Source organism: Scomber japonicus, chromosome 15 (assembly GCF_027409825.1).
Source record: "Scomber japonicus isolate fScoJap1 chromosome 15, fScoJap1.pri, whole genome shotgun sequence".
NCBI classification, from domain to species: Eukaryota; Metazoa; Chordata; class Actinopteri; order Scombriformes; family Scombridae; genus Scomber; species Scomber japonicus.
The window spans coordinates 15,363,238-15,386,993 of record NC_070592.1 but is presented as its reverse complement, the minus strand read 5'-3'; the positions used below and the strand labels follow the sequence as shown (position 1 = coordinate 15,386,993).

Genomic DNA, 23,756 nt, shown 5'->3' with positions numbered 1-23,756 from the left:
TAACAATCCAATTTAAATTTAGTCAAGCTTAAACCTTATTTGTCTTATATATCTTATTAGCTTTCGGAAGGTTTCGAGAGGTTTGGGAATCTACATAATGTAAACAAAAGTCGTTGGATTAAACTTCCTTCTCCTGCTCTTTACTGAAATGGAAACCTATCAAATACACCTGCATGTGTTCGAGCTCAAATTCGATCGGAAATATGTGAATGGACAACATGAGCAACCTGTGGAACATCTTCAGTAAAAACCTTATCAACAAAGACTGAGGAGCGGATGGTGAACAGTCTGGTGTCAGTTTGATGGGGAAGTCGAGGTAACATTGCAAGTGAAGCATTGAGAGCAATCTGAAGCCCTAACTTTTGATGTTCAGGTAGTATTTGACCATATTTAACACATACATTTGTTAAAAGAAAGCCTGTGTTAAACTGGGGGGGCATGCAGTTTAAAAGATGTGGATAAATACTTATTTTAAGAAAGATTTTATCGAGTTTCATCATGAAAAAAATAAGTATCTAGGGTTTTTTGAGATTGGCTATAACTAGACACTAAAAGTCATCCTCTGTTACCTTGGGTTTGACCATCTTTGTAAAATCTTTTCCCTTTCAAGTCGCACAACTTTATGGAAGAATACAGTACAGTATATACAAGTCTTTGTTTCTGGTGAGTCTGGGCTTTTCTGTGGTTGTACAAGAGACACAATGAAGTGTGTTTGCTTTGTGTCTGTTGTAGTTGGGCTTTCAGACATCAGAGAGTATCACACTCCTCAGTTAGTTTTTTTTGGTTGGTGTCAGGTTAAATAGCAAAGCAATGGAATTTGGATGTGTTTAGATAAGTAGAAAATGTCTACTGTACATTTTCTCCTGTGGGTTTAGAAAATTCTCCAACCTTAGTAGACTTATAACAACCTTTCCAAAATCCATAATGATCAAGCTTAAAAATGAACCAAGTTTTGCCAATAGAAAGTTTTCACCTGACCTAATTCTCAAAGAGTTTGATTTGTAACAGGAAGTTGAGTTTTCAAACCTCCCCAATCCACTGTGAAGTTACCTAAAACAAAACATGCCACTGTGTCATAATTAAAACTTTCAGTGACACAGTTAACATATCAAACACCTCACGCATTCATCGGAGAGAGAAAATTGTGATTAATCTAAGAAATGGGGGCAAAATAAATCTCCACCAAATCAAAACAGAACAAAGCCAGACGTGTGCCCGCAGTGTTTCATTAGGGAATGCCACGACTGCATACTGTTGCTCACACAAACACAACAACAGCTTAACAAGATAGTGCAGGAGGTTTAACAAGCAGGTTACTTCCTTGCCTCTCAGGCTGATAAAAATGTTTGTTTCCATGGCAACAAAGCATTGTTATTTTACAATCCACTCTTAACTGTCACCCCTTCAACTTTTTCTCCGTCTCTTATTTCCCTGTTCCTTCCATCTCAGCATCCCTCCGTTTTTATCCCCCCAGTGTTTATCCTTTTATCTTGACCTGCATCTCTGTCTGTCTCTCTTTTTTTTCTTTCTCTCATCTCCCCGTCCCTGTCCTCTTTCTCTTCTTCCCTCTTTCACCACATTTCTCTCTCTCTCTCTCTCTCTCTCTTTCTCTCTCTCTCTCTCTGCTTCTCTTCTCCTGTACCCATCTCAACCTATCCCCCCTCTACTTCCTTCATTATAAAAGCTAAGAGGATTTGGTGGTGTGTGTGTATGTGTGTGTGTGCGCTGTGTGTGTGTGTGCGTGCTGTGTACGTGTGCTGTGTCCCTAGACCCAATTAACCCCCTGAATCTCTTCTCTCTGCTGAGTTGTTGCACAAAATGAGAGACAATTTAAATAACTAGCTTTAGGTGTGACATTTTTTGTGTTTGCAAATGGAAGATAAATTGTCCGCGATCACAGGAGGAGCATCATGTGAACTGTGTTTTAAAGGTCAGCATGCTGAGATCTGTGCTAAATTAGATCTGAATGTGGCTTAAAATCAGAGGTGGATCGGTTTACAAATATCACAGTTTGATATCTTTATCACAAGAACATCACTGCCAATCAAAACTGGCTTTGCTTTGCTTGTTACCTCTCTAATTTTAGCAGAATCTCATCCTATTTCCTTTGAATTTTGGAGAAGTGGCATAGACTACACCTGATTAACTTTGAGATAAGCTGACTTTGAAGATGTTTTAATTTACACAACAGTGGGAAGGGTAAATGGATCACATTTGCTCCTGCTGGTTGCACTTATTCCAATTACAAAACAAGCAAAGGCAGTATTTATCTGGAATTTTACATATCATTCAGTTGCATGCATGAAACCAGATGCATGAATGTACTTTAACTCTCAATAGAGTGAGCAATTATTATCAATACAGGAATATATGTTTATTTGGATATTAAACTATACATATTACATCATATTTACAGTAAATTGATCAAGCCCTGAAAGCAACCACTAAAGATTACTTCCTGTTGGATTAGAGCGTTTATGTCATGTATTGTCACTTTCTGTACCTACATATTTTCAGCAGCCTGAGTCATTGATTTGAGGCAACATGCAAGATAACACTCCCTGCTTTGAAAAATCTAAATCTGTCATTGACTTTATTAGTTATGATGTTCACCTGCATATTTCTGATTGGACCTGGCCTCGAACACATATGGATGTATTTAACAAGTAGACATTTTGAGAAAAAATCTGAACAAGAACTGAAATCCAATAGCTAAAGTTTATTTACAATGTTTATAAAGTGGGTTCATTTGGAAGAGGGCCTTACAGAGACAGGAGCAAAAACAGCTTGTCTCAGACAGAGGTTGAACTGAGGGACTGCAAAAGGGTAAGATAAGATAAAGTAAGCACTTTTTAAACTGTAAATCCTACAAAGATATTCCAGTAGAGCCTCAGAACAAAAATATAGACCTGAAAATGCCCCCTCTAACACAGTCACTAATGCACTGCACTGTCGGTTTGAGTGTCAGTTTACTGTCTGCCTGTGTCATGTTGTTCAATTCATTGTGTCACGCCTGAGTTTAATATGAAAAATCACAATTTTAAAAGTGTTTGAACACTTTGAAACACTTGAGCTGTCATCTAGAGGAATAAGGTTGAGGGCAGGGCAATGGAGACAAAAGAGTAAAAGCATTTCTTATTATTTTACAGCACCACAGGACCATGCACAGACACACACATACACACACACACCTACACACACCTACACACACACACACACACACACACACACACACACACACACACACACACACACACACACACACACACACACACACACACACACACACACACACACATATAGTTAAAGGTGTCAAGGGGCTATTGAAGGTATCAGGTGTGAGCCAGCTGTGAACGCAGACTGGTTAATAAGCCGTCTGTGTTTGAGTTAATGACTCATAAACCTGTCTGTCTATCTGTCTGACTGCATCTGTACATGTCTTACTTCAATTGTGAGTATCTAAAGATAGTTTTCACACCTAGAAAGGAAAAATAAATATGTACATTTTGTTACAATTTGTTTTTATTGTAGGTAAACTCTAAACTCTAACAATACAATATTTTTTCCATAGCAGCCACATTATTTGGTGTCTTTAAAGCATGTGACTTTTCCTCCACAGCCAGCTAAGCTGTCAATGGCAATGCATAAAGAAATGTCTGCACCTTTATTGTATTATGAAAGGAATACGTCAGCAGTATCATAAGGCGTTCAGATCATTGTGAAAAATTCAATTTAATGTAAAGAGATTAAGTGAAATTGCAGAGATCTAAGAACCATAAAATCCAAGAAACATAGTTATCCAAGATAGCACAAAGACTTTAATCATTAAAATATGAACACATGGTTCAAAATGAATCCTTACTACTGTTTGAAAACTTTCAGTTGGAGTGATCTAATTTGCTGACATTTTGCTTTATTCTACCAGAGAGATATATGCTTTGTCTTCTTTTTGCCACATTTTACAATCCTGAGTGAATGACATAGAGATAGTGTCACACTGTCATGTTTCTATCACTTATTCAAGCCTCATGTCTTAGCTGGACTGCCTTACTATTGCAAATAAACACCATCAACATCAGTTTGTTGTCACAAGTTTTGCAAAAAAAAAAAGAAAAGAAAAAAAGATGGACCGTGCAACTAAAAAATATTTCTTCAAACAACTCTACCAAAATGGGTTTGGTAAATGGAGCAATCTGAGGCAATGTTAGTGTTTAAAAGCACTGCTGAAGAGCACAGATTTCTGTCATTGTAGTGAAGAATAAAAGAGAGCACCAACTACTTAGATAATTCTTAGGTATAAGAAAGTTTTGAAGCAGATGGGGGATTCATTATGAATAATTTGTTCCCAGTTTTATATCAGACCTCGCACAATCAAGGGAGAGACGGAATTCATGCATTTGGATTGGTGTTTTATTGTCACAGACAGCAAAATTGCAATATTATTGGTTGTGTTAAAACTGCAATTTCATTGTATTCTTATGCAGTATCATTACATTTCCCAATATAGGATGACTTCAAATTGGCTCTGAACTTTAAAAAAGATACAGGAATATAAATGTCTAGCTCAATCATGCTCAAGGCAACAGATTTAGCCTTATTTTCATCTACTGCAATACTGCAAATGATTCACATATCATCACTTGTTTGAAGTCTTAGGTGTCACATGGCTCTTTGTGGCTTTATATGGACCTCATTATCTGTGTGCCCGTCTAACCTGCATTTTACCTCTCTGCTCATCTACCTGTCTGACTATTTTAAAGCCCCAAAAGTTATTCAAGTGATGTGAGTTTTTTGAACAATAATTTATTTCCTTATTTCATATGATTTAAGCCAGCTGATGTCTATGGCAACTGAAGTCTCCTACCACTAAAATCTGGTCATGGTAAACCATATGACTGTAACAAAAGGATTCACATTAAGTAACATTAAGGGACACTGAGTTTCAGTGGTATAACTCTATATGAGGATACCAGCTGTCTTATATCACCCCCACAGTAATGACACATGTGACTTGTTAATGTGGACCCAGCTATCTGTCCTGCTGCTCTCTATCAACCTCCCTCCTAGCACTTAACTTGTTTGTCCATCAAAGATTTCCACAAATAATCCAATAAACCAATTTTTTTATTTTTTATTTTTTATTTTTTTTACAGATTTACAGAATTTGCGTCACCTTCCTATATCCTTAACTGCTAAAGGCTTTATTGTCCAACTTCTGGAGCCGAAAATACAGCCTGTGAATCATCACCTCAGGTCAATGATGATTCCTGTTGCACAAAGAGATCAGAGGTCAAGGTCAGCTAAAGAGCAACATCCCCTCATTTGGTAGAGACTTGAAAGTCTTGCTCCAGGACACTTCAGCAGGAAACATGTTTGCTTTTACTCATATTTTAACCTGATTCTACCTTTCAGCACCTTTCTTGTCAGAAAGCTCAGTCACCACATACCTGTCATCCAAATTTAGACTTTTGTCTTGTTGCCATTGATCTTTTCTCATATCTTCTGTAAAACAGAAATTACATAAAAATAATTCTTGGGGTGCGGTGGGCTTCTTCAGGGTATCAGGTGCTCTGTGTGGCCCAGTCCTAATGAGCCACATGTGACCAGTTAAAAAGGACCCATCTGATCTACCCATTCGCCTCATTACCACTCAATACATATTAATGTCCAGGGTCACATCTTATACATACAACATACATATTCATAGCACACATGCAGGGTCATATATGTATCTTAATGACATGGACATCATGGCAGGTTTACTGGTGATATTCTCTTTTTTTCTAATCTGTTTTGTTTTGCTGTGTGCTGGTCTTTGTACTTATTAACATTGTGTTTTGTTCTGTCATGATCTGTATTTTGCACATCTTAATGCACTGGGCATGACGTACTGTATTATTTTCACTATTTACTGTGTTGACTGAGAGCCTAAAGGAGGAAAAGACACGGAAAAGCCGCTTCAAGACTGAATATCAGCTATTTTTATACAATAATTCAAGGATAAATTCTAACATGAATGCAGCTTTGGTTGCAAGTTTCTGTTTTCTCATTTCTGAATTTTTATATAAATTATGTTATTATATTAATTTACAAAACGGAAAAAGGAGGAAGCCAGTGAAAACAAACGTGTGCTTCACAATGGCCACTGCAAAAGTTTTAAAGAAGAACAGTCACATGCATCTTCTGCAGTGGCCTTTCCACGTGCTCGCTGTAGATTGTCTGCAACTCCTGCACAGGCCAAAGCATGACTAGTGTGAGTATGTACACAGTAGATAGGGGTTAAGGAGAGTGCACACAAGGTTTTCACAGGGAGCACACTGAGACTTAAATGATGTCATCTTACCGATCAGACAACGTTCATATTTGCCAGTTTGGAAGGCAATGACATGTTTTTGGAGGGCTCACTTCAGTGAAAATGGCTAGTTATTTATTTCTAATGGACTCAGGTATAGCAACTGAGCATGAAATCTGCGTTGGTTGAAATCAGCCAGGGTCATCCATCACTATCTTTATCTACTATCTGTGACAGTTATGTTATTGTGAACTGCATCTATCTCTCCCTCCTTACATTCAAAACCCAGTTTGACCTTCAATTTGTCCTCTGTAAGTATTTTCTCTCTTTATTTTGCTTTCTCTGTTTCGCTCGCTCTCTTTGTTTCTCTGTCTGCCCCCCCCCCCTTATGTTTCTTTCCTCCCTCCTGCCCTGTATCTCTCTCTGTCAGTTTTTGTTTACAAGCCCTTTCATCTGGATATTGCTTTATATGTAAAACCCTTCTATTTGAATGGAGTTTTATTTAAAACCCTGTCATTTAAATAGCTCTTTAAAAGACAGAGGAATGAAAAGTCAACAAGGCCCCATTCGATTGTTTCCTGACAGGGCTCTCTTACACACACACACACACACACACACACACACACACGTACACACACATACTCACGCACCGCCTGCCTGTCTACATGCATTCGGGTCTATTATTATGCTAATGAGTCTCCAGTCTCCACATGTCCCCACACCCTCTCTCCACACACACACACATACACATGCACACACACACACGGTCACACGTACATTTTGCTGAGCTCAGCAGTATAGCTACGCTCACAGGCCAGCAGGAGAAAATAACGAGGAGTAGACAATTTCACCATCATAGAAATAGACTAGATAGAATGGGTATTTCCTGGTGTGTCATCGATCAACACAGAGCGACAGTCAAAGAATCACACTCATACCCCACTGACAGATTTCTTTTCTTTTCTTTGCCTTGTTGAAAATGATCAAATGCTCAACAAGCATTCAGGTGAATAGCTGACACAATAGATTGTAGAAAAGCAAAGTTGTAGCATCAGTTGAATTTAGTTTCATTAAATATGTGACACTTTTTTGCATTTTATTTCAACAAAAGCTCCATGGAGTAACTAGTAACTAGTTTTAGATAATTTCTCACAGATTGTGGAAGAGATTTTTGACCACTAGGGGCCAGAAACACTCTTAAACCACTGGTTTCCAGTTTTTTGGGTTTATTAACCTTTATACCTTTATAGGCAAACAATATATGCATATGATCCTCTGTTACAAGTTGCACATGTCTATGAGATGTGGGCAGTAAAGAGTGACCATCAACACTCCAAATGTTTTTCTTTAATTTGGGAGCTTTGAGGGAGAAAAAAAGCATAGATTTTTAGAAAGATCTTTAACAAATGCTACTATACACTAGTTTAATATATTTAGAAATTGTACACCTTTCAGCAAGAATTCTGTTAAAAACATTCTTCCAATTTCTGTCAGTTTCTATTTGTTTATCTAGCTACAGAGGTGGGTGTTGATTCTTAGCGGGTTCAGTACTACAAACTACCATTTCAATTTCCCATTTCTATCAGCAAATGTCGCATTTTGAACTGCGGGTCAGGACACTTTAAAAAATGTTTTAACTACAATCGTCACTTAACATTATTTTGGTAGCCATGAAGATAAAAGTCACCTACCTTTAATGCCATAGTAACTTTAATCCACACCATGTTTCTCCACAAAGTGATAATTTCAAGTCAAACCATGATCGTTCTCTAAGCTTGACTAAGTGTTTTATTGCAAAAACCTAACCAGACAAGACCAATGATATTAGATTAGAAAATGCTTTTACGTCGTTCTGGAGTGCAGGGTCAACAACTTATTTGGTCATTGAATTTAAAGGATTTGTTGTTACTGCTAAATGCTGTATCTAACATTATTTAGTCCATCTGGGAGTAAACAAGATACTCCGTCAATACAGTGAGTCAACTAAGCAGCGAACTTCAGGGCTGAAAAATGACAGTAGGGGCTGGCTCAATTTGCGGCAGCGGCATCTTCCGCGGCATTTCTTGCGGCACCCAGAGATGCCGCAGAAAGTGCCGCTGGCTGCCGCCGGCAGCGGCATCTTCCGCGGCATTTCTTGCGGCACCCAGAGATGCCGCAGAAAGTGCCGCTGGCTGCCGCCGGCAGCGGCACTTTCCGCGGCATTTCTTGCGGCACCCAGAGATGCCGCAGCCAGATGTCGCTAGTAGGCACTTTCCGTGGCATTTTTTGCGGCATTTTCTGCGGAATTTCTTGCGGCACCCACAGATGCCGCGGCTAGATGTCGCTAGTAGGCACTTCAAATTACTTGAGTGGAAATAGCAGACGCTTTAAATTATACAACTAAAATCAAGGCACACATTTGACTAAATTGATTATGACTTACCTATGTTTCTCCAGTCGTCAATGTCTCTTTAGGGATTTGAAATACAGGACTGACAGTCGTACGCTGATGTGACAAATGAGTGGGCAGTCGTCAAAATGATTTGACACGCTCTCGGGTTGCCAGGTGTGACAGGTAACTCTCCAAAGTAGGTTATGATATTTAAAAATGCGGTTTTATACACAATTTTCCATAATTAAAAAAAAAATCTCTCATAAAAATTAAGTATAGGCTATTTTAGTAGGCCTTGCCTCTTATTATGTCACATATCTCCAACACTATAACAAAAATACACAAATCCGTTTATCAGTATTATAGACCAATTGCCTAAAAAGCTGATGTTAAAAATGTGACGCAGTCTCATTGTGTCATAAAGTGTCACAAATCTTATTGTAAGTATTGCCTTAGCACACGTCCATTTTAGTTATAGTGGATAAAGAAAGATGAGGACAGGGAAACCCAAACATGGCAACCATTCTATATGTATTCTTTAGGCTACGTTTAACATGTGTGGCATCAAAACATAATTATTTTCTAACGTTGACATGTCTGTAAATTGCCATCTAAAGCCTAAAACCATGCCACAGTCATGAAATCATTTTTAATGAAGTCTGATAGTCTAGTCTGCGGTTATTTATTATAACCCAAAGGAAATTTTATGTAGGCATATGTGGCATAACATGGTAATAGCACTTAACAACATGAATCCTGAGAAAAAACAAAGTTTTATGCAATAAAATCATCCGAGGATAAATATACAATATGAGAGGGCAACAACATTAGCAAAATGCTGTTTGATATGCATACAAACATTTCCAAAAAATACAGTTATAAAATCGCTCAATAATTGGATTTTAGAAATAGTCTATGTAGATTAGTATATGATTATGGTATATGTAGTATAGTATAGTATAGTATAGTATAGTAGAATTCAGTACAGTAGAGTAGTGTCGTGGTTAGAGCGCATGCCGCATGCGCAGCTTACACAACTGACGCAGCTGACCCCTGGTTCGAATCCCGACCGGTGCGGTCATTTACTGCATGTCACTCCCCCATCTCTCTCCCATATGTCCTGTCTACCAACTGTTTAATAAAGGCGTCTGTGCCACAAAAAATGTAAAAAGAAAAATTATACCTGTAGTCCCACTCTAATTCAAACTTGAAAATTGTTAACATTAAACCTATCCTCCCAAACAGTGTCATCAGGCAACTATGGCATTGTAACCCACCGAATAAAACAAATAAAACTTTGTGATATTCATATAATAAAGGACAAAATAAGTTGCATAGTATTTATTTTATTTTTAAGTAAACAAAAAGAAAAAAATCAGGACAGCAATTTAAAAAAAAAAAAAAGTAGGCTAGCTAACTTAATAATAATACAGTACTCTAATACTAGTAGTAGGCTAGTATTATTATTAAAATGAACTTGGAAAACATACATACATACATACATACATACATACATACATACATACAAACATACAAACAAACAAACAAACAAACAAACAAACAAAAAACAGTCCAGAAAGCTAAAACATACAAAAAAGGAACACAGACACAAAAAGAAACTAACGCAAAATCACCCACACAACAAGAAATGCCGCAGAAAATGCCGCAAAAAATGCCACGGAAAGTGCCTACAAGCGACATCTAGCTGCGGTATCCCTGGGTGCCGCAAGAAATGCCGCGGAAAGTGCCGCTGCCGGCGGCAGCCAGCGGCACTTTCTGCGGCATCTCTGGGTGCCGCAAGAAATGCCGCGGAAGATGCCGCTGCCGCAAATTGAGCCTGCCCTCTCTCAAAAATGAAGCCAATGCAAAAGTGCCAAAAATTGTAATTCCTCAAATGGCCACTTGAGGATGGATCCAAATGTGAGTCAATTCCAATAGACCCCAATGTTAAAATGCCCAACTGTACAGAAGAAATACACATTTTTACAACCTGGCACAGAAAAAGTTTTTTTCTTTGTAACTTAACCATTTCAATGTTATTTAGGCTTAAAGTTATGCATAATTAATAGTGTGGCCACTTTGAGTGACAGGTGGGTGCTGTCACAGGCACATCGCTACCAAGTTATGTAACATAACCATGGCAAAACCCCAGCACTCAATTTGCTTACCCAGCTGTCCAGTAATGATATTAATATTATTAATTAGTATCTTGTGCGCACGTTATACTAATACTAATGTGTGGCCACGCATTAGTATTCCGTGCACACGTTACCTATTGTGGCCATGACTTCATTTTTTTTTGACCATGTCACAAGAGGGACTCCGTAAATTGTTACATTTTGGTCACCTTAAATAAGCCTTGTTGAGCATTTGGTTGTACTTAGAGGAGTCAGATAAATACATACATTTTGTTTAAATTGTTGTAGCCTGTTCTTGGTAGCCAAAATGAGCGCTAGAATAATCATAGTTAACCATAGACACCATACTAACCATGCTAGCAGCTAGTGTTAGTGCTACCTAGTGTCATCCAAATATGGTACAGTAACTAACCCTGGCTCCAAAAATTAAAATTAAAAATTAAAATGGAAGAACACAAACCAATTTATGATGTCACAGTGGCAACATCAATTTTATTTTATTTTTTACAGTCTATGGAGTCATGGCATAAATAAAGCAAAAATGGTAAGTGACAACCAAAGGCACATACCTGACTACACAAATGAGCTTAAAAAAGACATTCTCATACGCACAGACATACTCTTTCTGTCTCTCTCAAACATTTATCAGTGTACTACAAAAATAGGTTAACTCCAAGGACCTCACTGAATAGATCTTACATAAATGCGCACATCACTGAATTACATCACACACCATCCTCCTGCCAGCCTGTATGTGTATGAATGGGGGTAGGGCTTTGTGTGTGTGTGAGTGTGTCATCTACTGGCTGGAGGGAGAAGACTGTTTCTATGAGTGTGTAAACACCAAAACAATGCATCATCACTCTGCACCGTGTCCTGACACACACACACATACACACACACACAAACACACACACACACACACACACAAATGCACACACACTGCATACAGCAAAGTCCTACAGAGCTCTGACATTGTCCTTCTCTCCCTCTCTGTTTCTGTTAGAGACCATTCAGTAAAAACACCTTCACCTCAGTTACATTAAATAAACTCATTGGTTAATGCTGAGACTGGATTTACACACAGAGAATGCTATTGGTCCAAGGGAAATGCTGATTTGCATGAAAGGAACACCATTGGTCGACTGCAATGTAAAAGCATTGACCTGTGTTCAGCACCACAAGAAGTTGGTTTTCAGTGGCTGGTTTGATGGTTGTCAGACCTGAAGAAAGGCTAATATTATTAGGTGGGAGGGTGATGTTTTTAGAGCAACAGTTAGTATTTAACATTTACATTGACAGTAATATTTAGAATATAAATATAATATAAGTATTTGTCATGTGAGTACCTAAAATTGTCTTTGGAGCTCATGCTTGTTATAAATGTGGTTCAGAGAAGTCTTGATGTCAGATGCAGCATTTTATTCAATTTTTTATACATTTTTGTTGGTTCACAAACATCATTGTGAATGTAACATGCATCAAACAAATAATGATTACAGTTAAACATGTTGAATCAAATTTTAAATCCTAATTTGGTTGATAGCTGTTTTGCTGTGTACAGTTTTAAAACTTAAAGTCTCATCAATGTCTCTAATCAAAAATGTGTTTTTGTCCTTGCTTCTGCAAGTACATGTTTGACCTGCAGAATGATATGTGCAGAGTTTGACACAAGAAGTCACATTTTCATTCATCTGCTGAAATGAAAAGTTTCTATGTTATTTTAAGGTTTTAAGGAATAGGCATACAAGCATGATTTGTGACAGCCTAAATAGTCTGGAGCCAACCCTGTTCCAATATTCAGCTCACACAGGTGTGATGTGGAAACATGAAGCCTCCATGCACATACATAGAGAATTTACTATACAGTAAAATTGGAAATATTTTCTGTCCAGCATCTAAACTTTTGAAATATTTGCATATTTATAGTTTCTACTGAGGGAGAACAAGTAGATGGCAACTCCAGTAATAGTTGGATGACTGGCTGGCTAGTTAGAAAGTGATTTTAGTCTAGCAGTGATCTTCACTCTAGCTAGCTAATAGGTATAGTGGTAATAGACAATAATTACTTGTTATGGTAATATTAGATGACAAGGCCTAGTAATCTGTTGAATTACAAACAGCAACCAACAAGTCAGCAGCAACATTTGCTGATTGTTTTTGTGTCCAGACAGGAGAATTTAGCTGAGCTTCCCGAGCTTCAGACTAAGACGACACACATTACAATGTCAGCTAGGGCAGAACAGAGCCCCGGGGGAGAAGAGGCCAAGGAATGAGAGCTGGAGGCAGGGGCAGAAGCAGAGCGAGAGGGCAAGGGTCAAAGAAGAGTTAGAGGGAGACGAGTAAGGCCTGGTGAAGAGCAAGAAAGAGTCAAAGCTCTCCAAGAACAGAGAAGGACACATACAGGCGTAGGTTTAGGCTACCCTAAAGTAGTTTATTTGTAATAGGAACTTCATTGATTTATAAACACCTACAAGATGTAAAGACAGAGAAAAAAAGCTTAAAAATTAGAGTTTACTTAGCTGACCTGGAGTACCATGGTGCACATGTGGAAACTGTAGAAACATGCCGACAGACAGAGAGAAGTTGTGCTGTGGCCAGGACCCTGCAAACTGCATTTCCAAACTACCACATTTCTCCCTGTAGTGTTTTGTTGAAGGCAATTGGAGTATGTGTTGGTAGTCGGACAAGCAATGAAGCCAGGGGATGACAACCGGGAATACCGTTACGCTGCTTACAGGCAGTACATCTTTTGGCAACATGGAGCTCTTGGTCAGGGAAACAGGCTGGTCATTCCCAGCTGCTATATTTTGTCCATCAGGGACTAGTAACCTGACCCTCGTGGTCAGTAGACAGATTTTATTCCTGGCACATTATTACCCAGTGCAATCTCAACTAGATACACTTTGCAAATAATCATATGTATTTACTATATATCATATTGATGTAGTTGTTCATTGTTGTTTTATTTGGTCTTTGTGCATACATTGTAGATGTTTCATGGTATTTGTTACTAAAACAGCTTCATTAGTTATAAATGGGATTATTATGAACTTCATACAGGATAAATGCGTTGCGCTCATCACACAACATTGAGTATAGATAAAGATTTACATTAGTATACTACAGATACTGGTCATGAAGGGAATGTGAGACATGTCATTAGGACACTGGCACTAAGAGATTAGTCTATAGCCATAACATTACATACAATGTATACATGTAGTGTTGTAGTGGTTGTGAATGATTATTTACTTATCATTATATGACAGGCTTCTCACAAATATGATTTTGGTGTTTGATTTGTTTGTTAGATAATGAGTATGTGCAAATGTACAAAAAGTCTTGGTTGAAAGTAACAAAATGAAATAAAATAAACTGAAATACTCTTTTATCTGATCATCTATGTTTCCATCATTTCAAATTCCATATTTTAAATAGCCTAATTAGGTGAACATATCAACCAAAAAGTAATCCTGGTCAGCAGAAAGATCAGGCTTTAGCTCTGAATGCTAGGTTCCCAGCAGTTTTTCCCCTCCAGTTTATCATTTTGTTCAATTTCATTTCAGTTTATAGACCCGAAACGCCAACTTCTCCCCCCCAGTCTGCCGCTGTGCCTTTTAATTGAACTGAGATAAAATTCAGGGCGAGCGAGCACTTAACACTGTGTAATTAAATCCCTCATCGGCCATCTCCGCGCGCCGCTGCTGGTCCCACAAGAGAAGATGCTCCTTTTTTTTCGTCTTCTTCTTCTGATGAATAAAATTAAACACTCCCATCTCTCTCTCTCTCTCTCTCTCTCTCTCTCTCTCTCTCTCTCTCTCTCTCTCTCTCTGCCTATAAAGCCGCAACAGCTGATCTCGTGCATCACAGAGAGCCGCAGCTCCACATGCACTGAGCAGAGGAGAGAGAGGAAAGAGTGAAAGAGCGAAAGAGAGAGAGAGAGAGCGAGAGAGAGAGAGTTAGCGACGGGGAGAAAAGCTGTTTTGGTCTTCCAAGTACAGTTTTTTAAACAACATTTTGAGCATTATTTTGAAGGAACTGAGATGACATCTTGGCTGAGAGTCTTTCCTCGGATGCTAAAGTCTTGTGATGGTCTCGATACGTTTTCTGGACTCTATCGGTGGTCTTCTTGAACCCATTTAGCCTTCGTTCTTCTGTGATCGGTAGTCCATCGTTACAACTCGTTACTCGCGTCTTTTTCCACTTCTTCTTAATGTACCGGCACATCCAGCGGCTTGTTTACGACAAACATCCAGATTTTGTTGACTCGCCTGTATCTGCATTGGAATTTCCACCGGAGTGTGTTTCGCTTCCAGCTGAGCGGAAACAGATGAAACAGGTCGTTTTGCTCTGTTTTTCTCTCTTTTTCCTCTGGTGCTGAACGGACAGCGGCGGTCGGTGGTTGGCTGTTGCACACGGCGAGCTGAGAGGAGCTGTCCGGTGCTGAAACGGGGAGTTAAACAAAACCCAAAACGGTCCCTTTTCTGGAAGACAAATAAGAACAACTAAAAAAACCAAACAAACAACACGCACAGAAAGAGGTTTTTACTGGAATTTTCTTCTTCCATGTTGAGGTGGGCAACAGCCATACATGACCCGGTTTTTATTTATTTTTGGACCTTTTCAGAGCTCCACAGGTCTTCATTCAAGGATTCAACAGTTACAGAGAAAACAGAAAGTCTGTCACTGACAAACGTGAGGAAAAAATAAACATTAGATATGCTAAAAATACAGAAACACGTGACGAGCGATTCTTTTCTCTGATCTAAAAAAGCCATGCTCCAGGAAACAAACGCACCTTTAATCAAGTGATAAAGCGTGTCGTACTTTCACGTCGTTACACCTATAGGGTTTTTTTTTGGGATTGTCGAAGTTGTTGGAAGATACAGAGTGCGCGTGTATTTCGTATGTGTGTAGGAGCAACTCTACTGTCCCATCATGCCTCGGTCTTTCTTGGTGAAGAAAGTCAAGCTGGACGACTTTTCGGCTGCTGAGCTGGAGAGTTCATATGGGCACAGCCGAAGAGAAGAACTGAGTCTGCGATTCCATCATCATGACAAAGGTTAGTCACCATCCCACCTACACACACACACACACACACACACACACACACACACACACACACACAAGATACGACACGCATGCACGCACAGACACGCACACAATGTCTGTCACACACCATCAAGGGCATTTTTTTTATCCCCAGATTTAAAGCATTAGTCATGACTGTTTGAGAAGGAGGAGTGAAAAGGAATTACAGGGTCAAACTCCGGTGACAATCCAGAAATATACCAATCGCATGCAAATGCTATTCATTTATTTCTTTTTTCTTTTTCTTGCAAATATTATTTCTCTGAAGCAGTAGGTATTATTTGTATGTCAGGTAGGGAGAAAACACACACGCTCAGGGCTATAAAAGAGACAGATGTTGTTTAATGTGATGAATGTGTGGGACACCTCGACCCTCTCCACAGCCAGGTCAGAGGTCAAGACATTGCACAGCTCTTCAAAGGCACTTCAACAGGCCAATCTATGAGTGAGAATATTGAATTTCCAATTTCCCATTTAAAGATGACCTACCATACTCGTGTGAAAAGTGTCTTTTTTAAATGCAAATTTGATTGTGAACACATTTTCCCTTTTGGACAAACAACAATTTATCACATAAAAACACAAATTTCACACCTACATAGGTTGATGTGATCAAAGGACCCATGCTTTAATTACACACATGAGGTTTTCAGATGTGAATTTCTTGGCATGGGCAAGCTCCAGGCTCTTTGCTGTGCCAACATATACAGCATCCTATTACTTATAACAAAACTGTATTAGAATTCATATTTAACATCTAAATTTGTCATATTCTGTAATTTCAACACTCTTATAATCATGAAATGAATTCTGATGATGCCACATGATGTGAAAATGATTCATAGTCCTTTACACTTAACAAATGAACACATATTCAACTCTGAATTAAATCACATTTTCTCCATAGAGAGGATGAAGACAGCTGATTAACAACAGGGAGCCAAAGTGGCAAGATCATTGCTGAAAAGTATGCTAAATAATGATGTCAATACCTCAGCGCCACACTTGTGAACTGGGATTCTCTCTTGCGCTGTTTCCCACTGTGTTATTCAAATCACTTTTCTTCCCAGAAGATGCTTGTTTCCTTCCCAGACTGATACAATATTGCCTAGCTAACAGACGTTAAATGATTCCCACGCATAATCCTGAAAAAATACAATACAGTCAGTCGGAATGTGCAGTGAGTCAAATGTCACTAGAAAAGTATTGATGAAATGCTTATCTAGAGTTTCTGAAAGCTGTTGATGTCTGTTTTGGATGCATTAAGAGTTAAAGTCCTGAAAAGAGGAGCTTCATGGAGTGAGAGGGTTAGGAGTTTAACAAAGGTACCTTTAGATAAAGCTGTATTCATATTTTCTGTATTAATTCTTAGACCTAATTGCAGTGTAAATATCACAGTCATGAACCATCTGACAAAAATTACCCAATTGCAAAGCTCTATGATGGTTTTTAGCCCCTTTTAGCTGATTATTTTTACATTTCCTGAATGGTTCAGTCCCGCTGATTACAGTACATCAACCCTATTTCCGGCAACAGTGGGCAGCTATTTTCAGAAAATAAGCTCTGATAAACCCACAGTGTGCTGTTCAGCATCAAACAGCAGACAGACCAAATTAGTCACTAGCTGGTGAACCTTGAACATCTAAAGACCCCTCATTTTGGCAGGAAATTGTTGAAACCAAAACAGAACTGAAATGAGGATATGGAGGAAGGAAGGAAGGAAGGAAGGAAGGCTATTAAGGAAGGATGGAAGGATAGAAGGAAGGAACTTTGTAGTCCACACAGTGGAAAAAAATATTTGGTTTCACCATGTGGTACCAAAGAAACCCCAAAAAACAACACAAAACAGGACAAATGACAAACAGCATGAAGAAAGTCTTCTAAACTACATAAATATAGTTCAAAAATAGTTATAATGTTATAATGCAAAATATACAGTAGAAAAAATAAAACAATATAATAAAATGGGAGGCAGCTTAAGTTTATTGAAATTCAGTTTAGGCTATTCAATATCCTAATTGCATTTGGCAAGGAAGACATGTGGTGATATACACATTTTTGGTGGCTCTTACTATCCATAGTGCATCCCTGAGGGTAAAAGCTCAAATTGTGAGTGCACAGGGTAGGAAGGATCACTAATGATCTGGGAAGCTTTGCTTGTTATATTTCTTTCTTGGTTACATCTGTGCTTTTTTGCAGCGATGCTTACTGTCTTTGCAGATTCTCTCTATTCCTAGCATTCATATTTCCACATGACCATACTGAAGACTGAAAAGCTTTATTATTGGTCTTGTTGTCAGGTTGCCAGAGACACAACTCTAGCAGGAGTGTTGCTTTTAATCTGTTGGATTAATGAGGCAGTAGTTTGTCCTCACAATTTTAATAACAGGATTATATGCTGCGTTGTGTGTCTGACAGTTTGTTTTGGTGGTCGTGTGCCCCCTAGTGGCCAAAAAAAATCAATGAATGCAGCTTTAAAGAACCAAATAAAAATTGTTGCTGTTGCTGCACAGGGAGAAGTGTGAAACACTGATGGTGCAGCCTGGTGGTTTTCACATTGTACCAAGGTCAAATGTGAGATGAAGAGATCCCAGGTGCTCAGATGACAGAGTGAGCAAGGAAACATGGAGACAGCAGCAGCAGCAGCAGCGGAAGTGTGGCAAGCTTGTAAAGACTAAGACTGCTATCCGTTGTTATAAATATAATAAGAGTTCGACTGAAGCAACTGCAGCTTGTTGCACACGCACACACACACACACACACACACAAATGCACACACTCACTGCTGTGTTTCTGTCAACTCGGCACATTTCCCAGGCAGCCTGCACAGCTGAGTGCACAGCATCACATACACATACACACACGCACAGAGGAAACACTCTGTGACCTACAAGTGTCCAAAGCACACAAGTGTGTGTCAGTTACTGCTGGTTTGGATCAAAAATTAAATTGTAGCTTGCAGCTTTTCTCTTTCTCTTTCTATCTGTCATTTTCTCTCTGTCTTTCTTTCTCTTTCTACTGTAATTCCCTGTATTTCAAAGACATATAAAAGAAGGATGGCTGTGGTTTGGCAGAGTGTTTTAATCTTTAATAAGCATTTAGAACAGCCATCAGCGCTAATGCTACTAAAGTACTTTGAAATGAATACAGAGTTGACACAGTGAGACTGAGACAGTTGGAGGGAGACAAAGACAAACAAACAGAGATGGCACACAGATGCTGAGACACACAGCAATTACCATTCACAACACTTTAAAAAAGAAGATACCGCCGGAACGGTCATGTTTAATTGGCAGGGATCATAGAAAGAGCTTCTGTGAGAAAAACACACCAGCACATATTTATACTCTAAAACCAGGTACTGAGGGTTTTTTAAAATATCTGTGCTTACTAGCTGTCAGTCACACAACTCAGTGTGGTCCTTAGCACCTTCACAGCAGAGTAAACAAATACATCAATGGAAGAGGTGACATGAGACAAAACTGAATACTGTAAGAGAATATAATTGGATAAAGTAAGCCATTTTTACCATGAACCAAACTAAGGTCAGTCACAGACAGTTCAATCTGTCCAGCATACGGGTCCAAGCATTGTGTTTTGCCTAGACTGGAATTAAAATGGGTATTGATCATCATTATCTTTAGGGGGTTGAATTCAAAACTTTTTGTGACCCCCAAATGTTTTTTTTAAACCAAAACTTCTCTCCTTTTGTGCCACCATCAGGACAAACTTCAACAAATGTTGTCACAGGATTTTTGTTGTTCAACCCAATATTTTATCAAACGCTTTATTTTAACATGACATATTTTGTTTTTTAAATGGTATTGATACTGTTGTATCTAACCTAATTAGCATGGACACAAAGAAGATTTTCTTGGTGTACATTTTAAGAAGAATGCAATATTGTTACTTTTTGAATTCATTACATTTTCATCATTTAACAACTGTCCCTCTTTAGGAGGAAGTGGTTTTGAGAAGAAAGAACAACAAAAGGGGTTTTCTTCCCACTTGGTGCTTTTTGTTCATTTTCCATACTCGCTAACAGAAGCTATAGTACTCCTAGTATTTGGTATTAGTGGTATTAGTCCCATGCAGTGATATTGTTTTTCTGTTAATCTTTGAAGGGAAATAGAACATCTGCTGTGAAGGTTCCCTTGAGCAAGGTCATGACCCCTCCTGTGGTGGAGCTATTCAATGTCCTGCAGGAGAAGTCAAGTCAAGTTAATTTGTATTCATATAGACCAGTATTATAAATTTCCCTCTGTCGGCTTTACAAAATGTACGTCATACAATATCTTTCATCTTTGATTCGAATATGGAAAAACTCCCCACAAAAACAAAAAAAATGTTAATGGGGAAAACATGGAAGAAACCTCAGGAAAAGAGACAGAGTAGGATCTCTCTTCTAGGACAGACAGGCATACAAAAGATGTTGTGTGTACACTATAGATCAGATACCACACTTACAGTATGGAAATGAGGATACCATAATTATAGATAAACTGATAAACATATTATGAAGAATATGTTATCAATTCTATGTTTATTGAGTAATTGTGAAGCTCTTTAACATCCCCAAGACAAGTGCTACTCTTAATCAACTTTACTTGGTTAAATAAGGTGCAAAACTTTACTCACGCTCTATAAAACAACACACACACACACACACATACTCACATACACAAACACACAGTATTTGTCCCAGAGTGCAGTAATTGAATATTCATGATCTCTCTCTCTTTCTCCACCTCGCTCTCTCTTTTGCCTTCATCTCCTGTCTTCCTCTGTTGCTCCGTCTTAATTAAATTCAAAATGTTAAATTAGCATGAGCGCTGTAAACAGTATTGCCAAACCACCTAACCACAATCACTAGCATAACAACACTTTCTCTCACCTACATCTTTTCTTTCTTTCTCTCTTTCCATCTCTCTTCTCACTGTGCTTCTTCTGTCTCGCCTCATTCCTCTATCTCTGTCTCTTGTTCTCATCACATTATCGACCAACTTCTGAGCTTTTCTCAGAACTGCATCATGAAATTATATTACCAGCAGTAGTATCTCCTCTGCTGCCTGTTTCTAAATGCTCAGAGAGTGCTAATTGAAATGGAGAGTTATTGATCGGCATAGATCCACAGGAGTCATGGCGGTGTTGTATTGGCTCACAGTCTCTCGTTGTGTCTCTTAGAGTTCAGCCTGTTGAGCGCAGAAGCCAATAATAGAAATAATGAAGCAACTGACATCATAACATGGCAACAAATAATTGATTTCAGGGTGCCCTTGAGCAAAGCACTAGACCCTCCAGCTGCTGTAATAGAGATGCTCTGTGTACAGCAGTTCAAGTCTTGGCAATTCTGTGGTGTCAATGTGTGCAGCTGCAGACCTGTCAGGAAAGGTGCAGCCGATGAGGATCGAATGCGCTCACTGAACCCTCCTATGAAGAATAAAGAGTTCCCAGTGTAAGGAAAGTGTCTCCTCCTTGCTGGCAAAGACATAAAAGCACTTTATTACCACTATAAATACCACAACTGCTTCTGCCTTTTCCCTTATACTTCTTCTTCACTTTATACCATCTTCAAAAATGCTTGTGTTTTAGTCACACTGTATCTTGTATCTGGACCAGAACTGTGTTCCCCTGAGTTTCCCGCATCTCTTTGTCTCACCAGTCAACAGGAAAACAAAAGTTTATCCTAAAGTATAATGCACATGTTGTTAATGTAATCCTGAGGGGTCTGATTGATATTTAGAAACCAGAGACGCCAGACTATCATCAGTAATGTTATCAGTAGACAACATGCTTTGTTAATAATGAATGAACTTGGGTAAATGAGTTTGATTTGTGGGCTGTATTTTTACAATTATTACAGGAGATCATTTATATTTTATTGGTAACAGTAATATCTTAAATATTTTTTAAACTACCTACTGAAATAGTGACTACTCATAAAAGAGCAGCTGTAGGTTTTAGTTCATGGTTTTGGAGAAACTTGTCAATACTTACATGTCAAGGAATGGAAAGGATGAATTCTTTTGAGCATTTTCAGGTTTCTATATCACTTTTACAGTACTTACACAGCTTACCTGTAAAGATTTTCAAACCACTCCATTACTAATTGCCAATCAGTCACTCAGCTGTGGGCAAATAATTGATCTTTTCCTCTGTCTCTTCAGGTTATGTCAGCGATTATCTGAGTCCATCTCCTTATGATGATGTGGTGGGAAGCGACTCATCTGTCATCTCTAAAGTCCCATCCCCAAGCCACTCGTCAATTATCTACAGCCGCATCGATGACACCTACACTGGTATCCATGGTGACATCCACGGTGATTCGGACCAGCCGGACAGCCCACGGTCTGAGGTGTCATCATCAGCCGGTGGATACATCAACGGGGATGCAGCCGTCAGTGAGGGCTACACAGTGGACGCATTTTTCATCATGGACGGACGATCACGGAGGAAAGCTGCGGCGACCCCTAGAGGAACCGCCCAGAGGCACACCTGCAGCGAGTGCGGCAAAACGTACGCCACGTCCTCCAACCTGAGCCGGCACAAGCAGACGCACAGGAGCATAGACAGCAAGATGGCCAAGAAGTGCCCCACATGTGGGAAAGTCTACGTGTCCATGCCTGCGATGGCCATGCACCTGCTGACCCACGACCTCAAGCACAAATGCGACGTGTGTGGAAAAGCGTTCAGCCGACCGTGGCTGTTGCAGGGTCACATGCGCTCACACACGGGTGAGAAGCCGTTTGGGTGCGCGCACTGTGGCAAGGCGTTTGCTGACCGGTCAAACCTACGCGCTCACATGCAGACGCACTCGGCCTTCAAGCATTACAAGTGTAAACGGTGTGACAAGACATTTGCTCTCAAGAGTTACCTGAATAAGCACTACGAGTCGGCGTGCTTCAAGGGGGCTTTCTCCCCTCTGAGCTCACTGGATGAATGATGGGTTTTGTTTTCTTTATTTATATGTTATTAAACTCCTTATTTTTCCTGCTTCCCTTAACAAGAAGAGCAGAATGCCTGAGCACTGATGGGGAGTGTTTTCCTTGCTAGGATCAGAGGTAAAAGACAAACAAAAATAGACTTATGACATGTCCATTTTTATCAAGACCCTTCTAATCCCTCTTTTGTCTCCTCTGTCCTCATCTGGAGGTGGAGTCAACCAGCTGGTACACTTTGGATGCCGGATTTAGATTGTCACCTGCTTTCGATAAGACACGTCCCCTTCTGTATCTGTAGTATCTGTGAAGATAAATAAAGCACAGCACATCTAGCTCATCATTTCTGAAGATACTTAGATCTATTTATGTCCATATCTATCCTCATCATTCTTTTTTTCTTTTTGGCCCATGACAAAATTACACTGAAGCACAATTTCTCTCCCATCTCTCCATTTCTCTGTGACAGGCATATCACAGGAATTTAAAGCATGAATCACCTCTTCAGTTTTCTTGCAAAGAGATTAAATTAACTTTCATATTTTGTGCTTTTTTAAAAAAAACAAACAAACATTCATAATCTAAGGATACGTCTGGTATCCTGCATCTACTGAAACTGACCTTGGACTGAACTTTTAAAGGGATAAAGCATCAAAAAGAAAGAAAGCACATGGTATTTGTTCTCTGTAAGGAAACGAAATACTTATAATATTTTTCACTAGCAACATGCTTTAACTGCTATGTCTCCTAAGGCTACTGACACAACCACACTGAACTGTGAAAAAATATGATGTACAAACTTGCAGTGACATGGTAGTACAGGTAAAAAGGGGAAATCATGTTTTTTGTGATTTTTTTTCTTTCTTTTAAACCAATGTCTTAAATGGACAATGAAGGTGTTTTATCTTTTTAAAAGTTATATT

At 39.0% G+C, this 23,756-nt stretch overlaps 1 protein-coding gene across 1 annotated transcript; it reads left to right on the top strand.

Moving 5' to 3' along the window:
- The first annotated feature begins 15,742 nt into the window (after positions 1 to 15,742).
- Positions 15,743 to 22,838, top strand: LOC128374264 (transcriptional repressor scratch 1-like). Its single transcript, XM_053334544.1, has 2 exons — positions 15,743 to 15,866; positions 22,063 to 22,838. Exons 1-2 carry the CDS (start codon positions 15,743 to 15,745, stop codon positions 22,836 to 22,838), a joined length of 900 nt encoding a protein of 299 aa, XP_053190519.1.
- Positions 22,839 to 23,756: the final 918 nt, after the last annotated feature.

Bases quoted from the DNA above. Each gene is read 5' to 3' on its own strand.
- LOC128374264 (XM_053334544.1), top strand. From the start codon at position 15,743: ATGCCTCGGTCTTTCTTGGTGAAGAAAGTCAAGCTGGACGACTTTTCG. The intron at 15,867-22,062 runs GTTAGTCACCAT...CTGTCTCTTCAG, and splicing joins ATTCCATCATCATGACAAAG to GTTATGTCAGCGATTATCTG.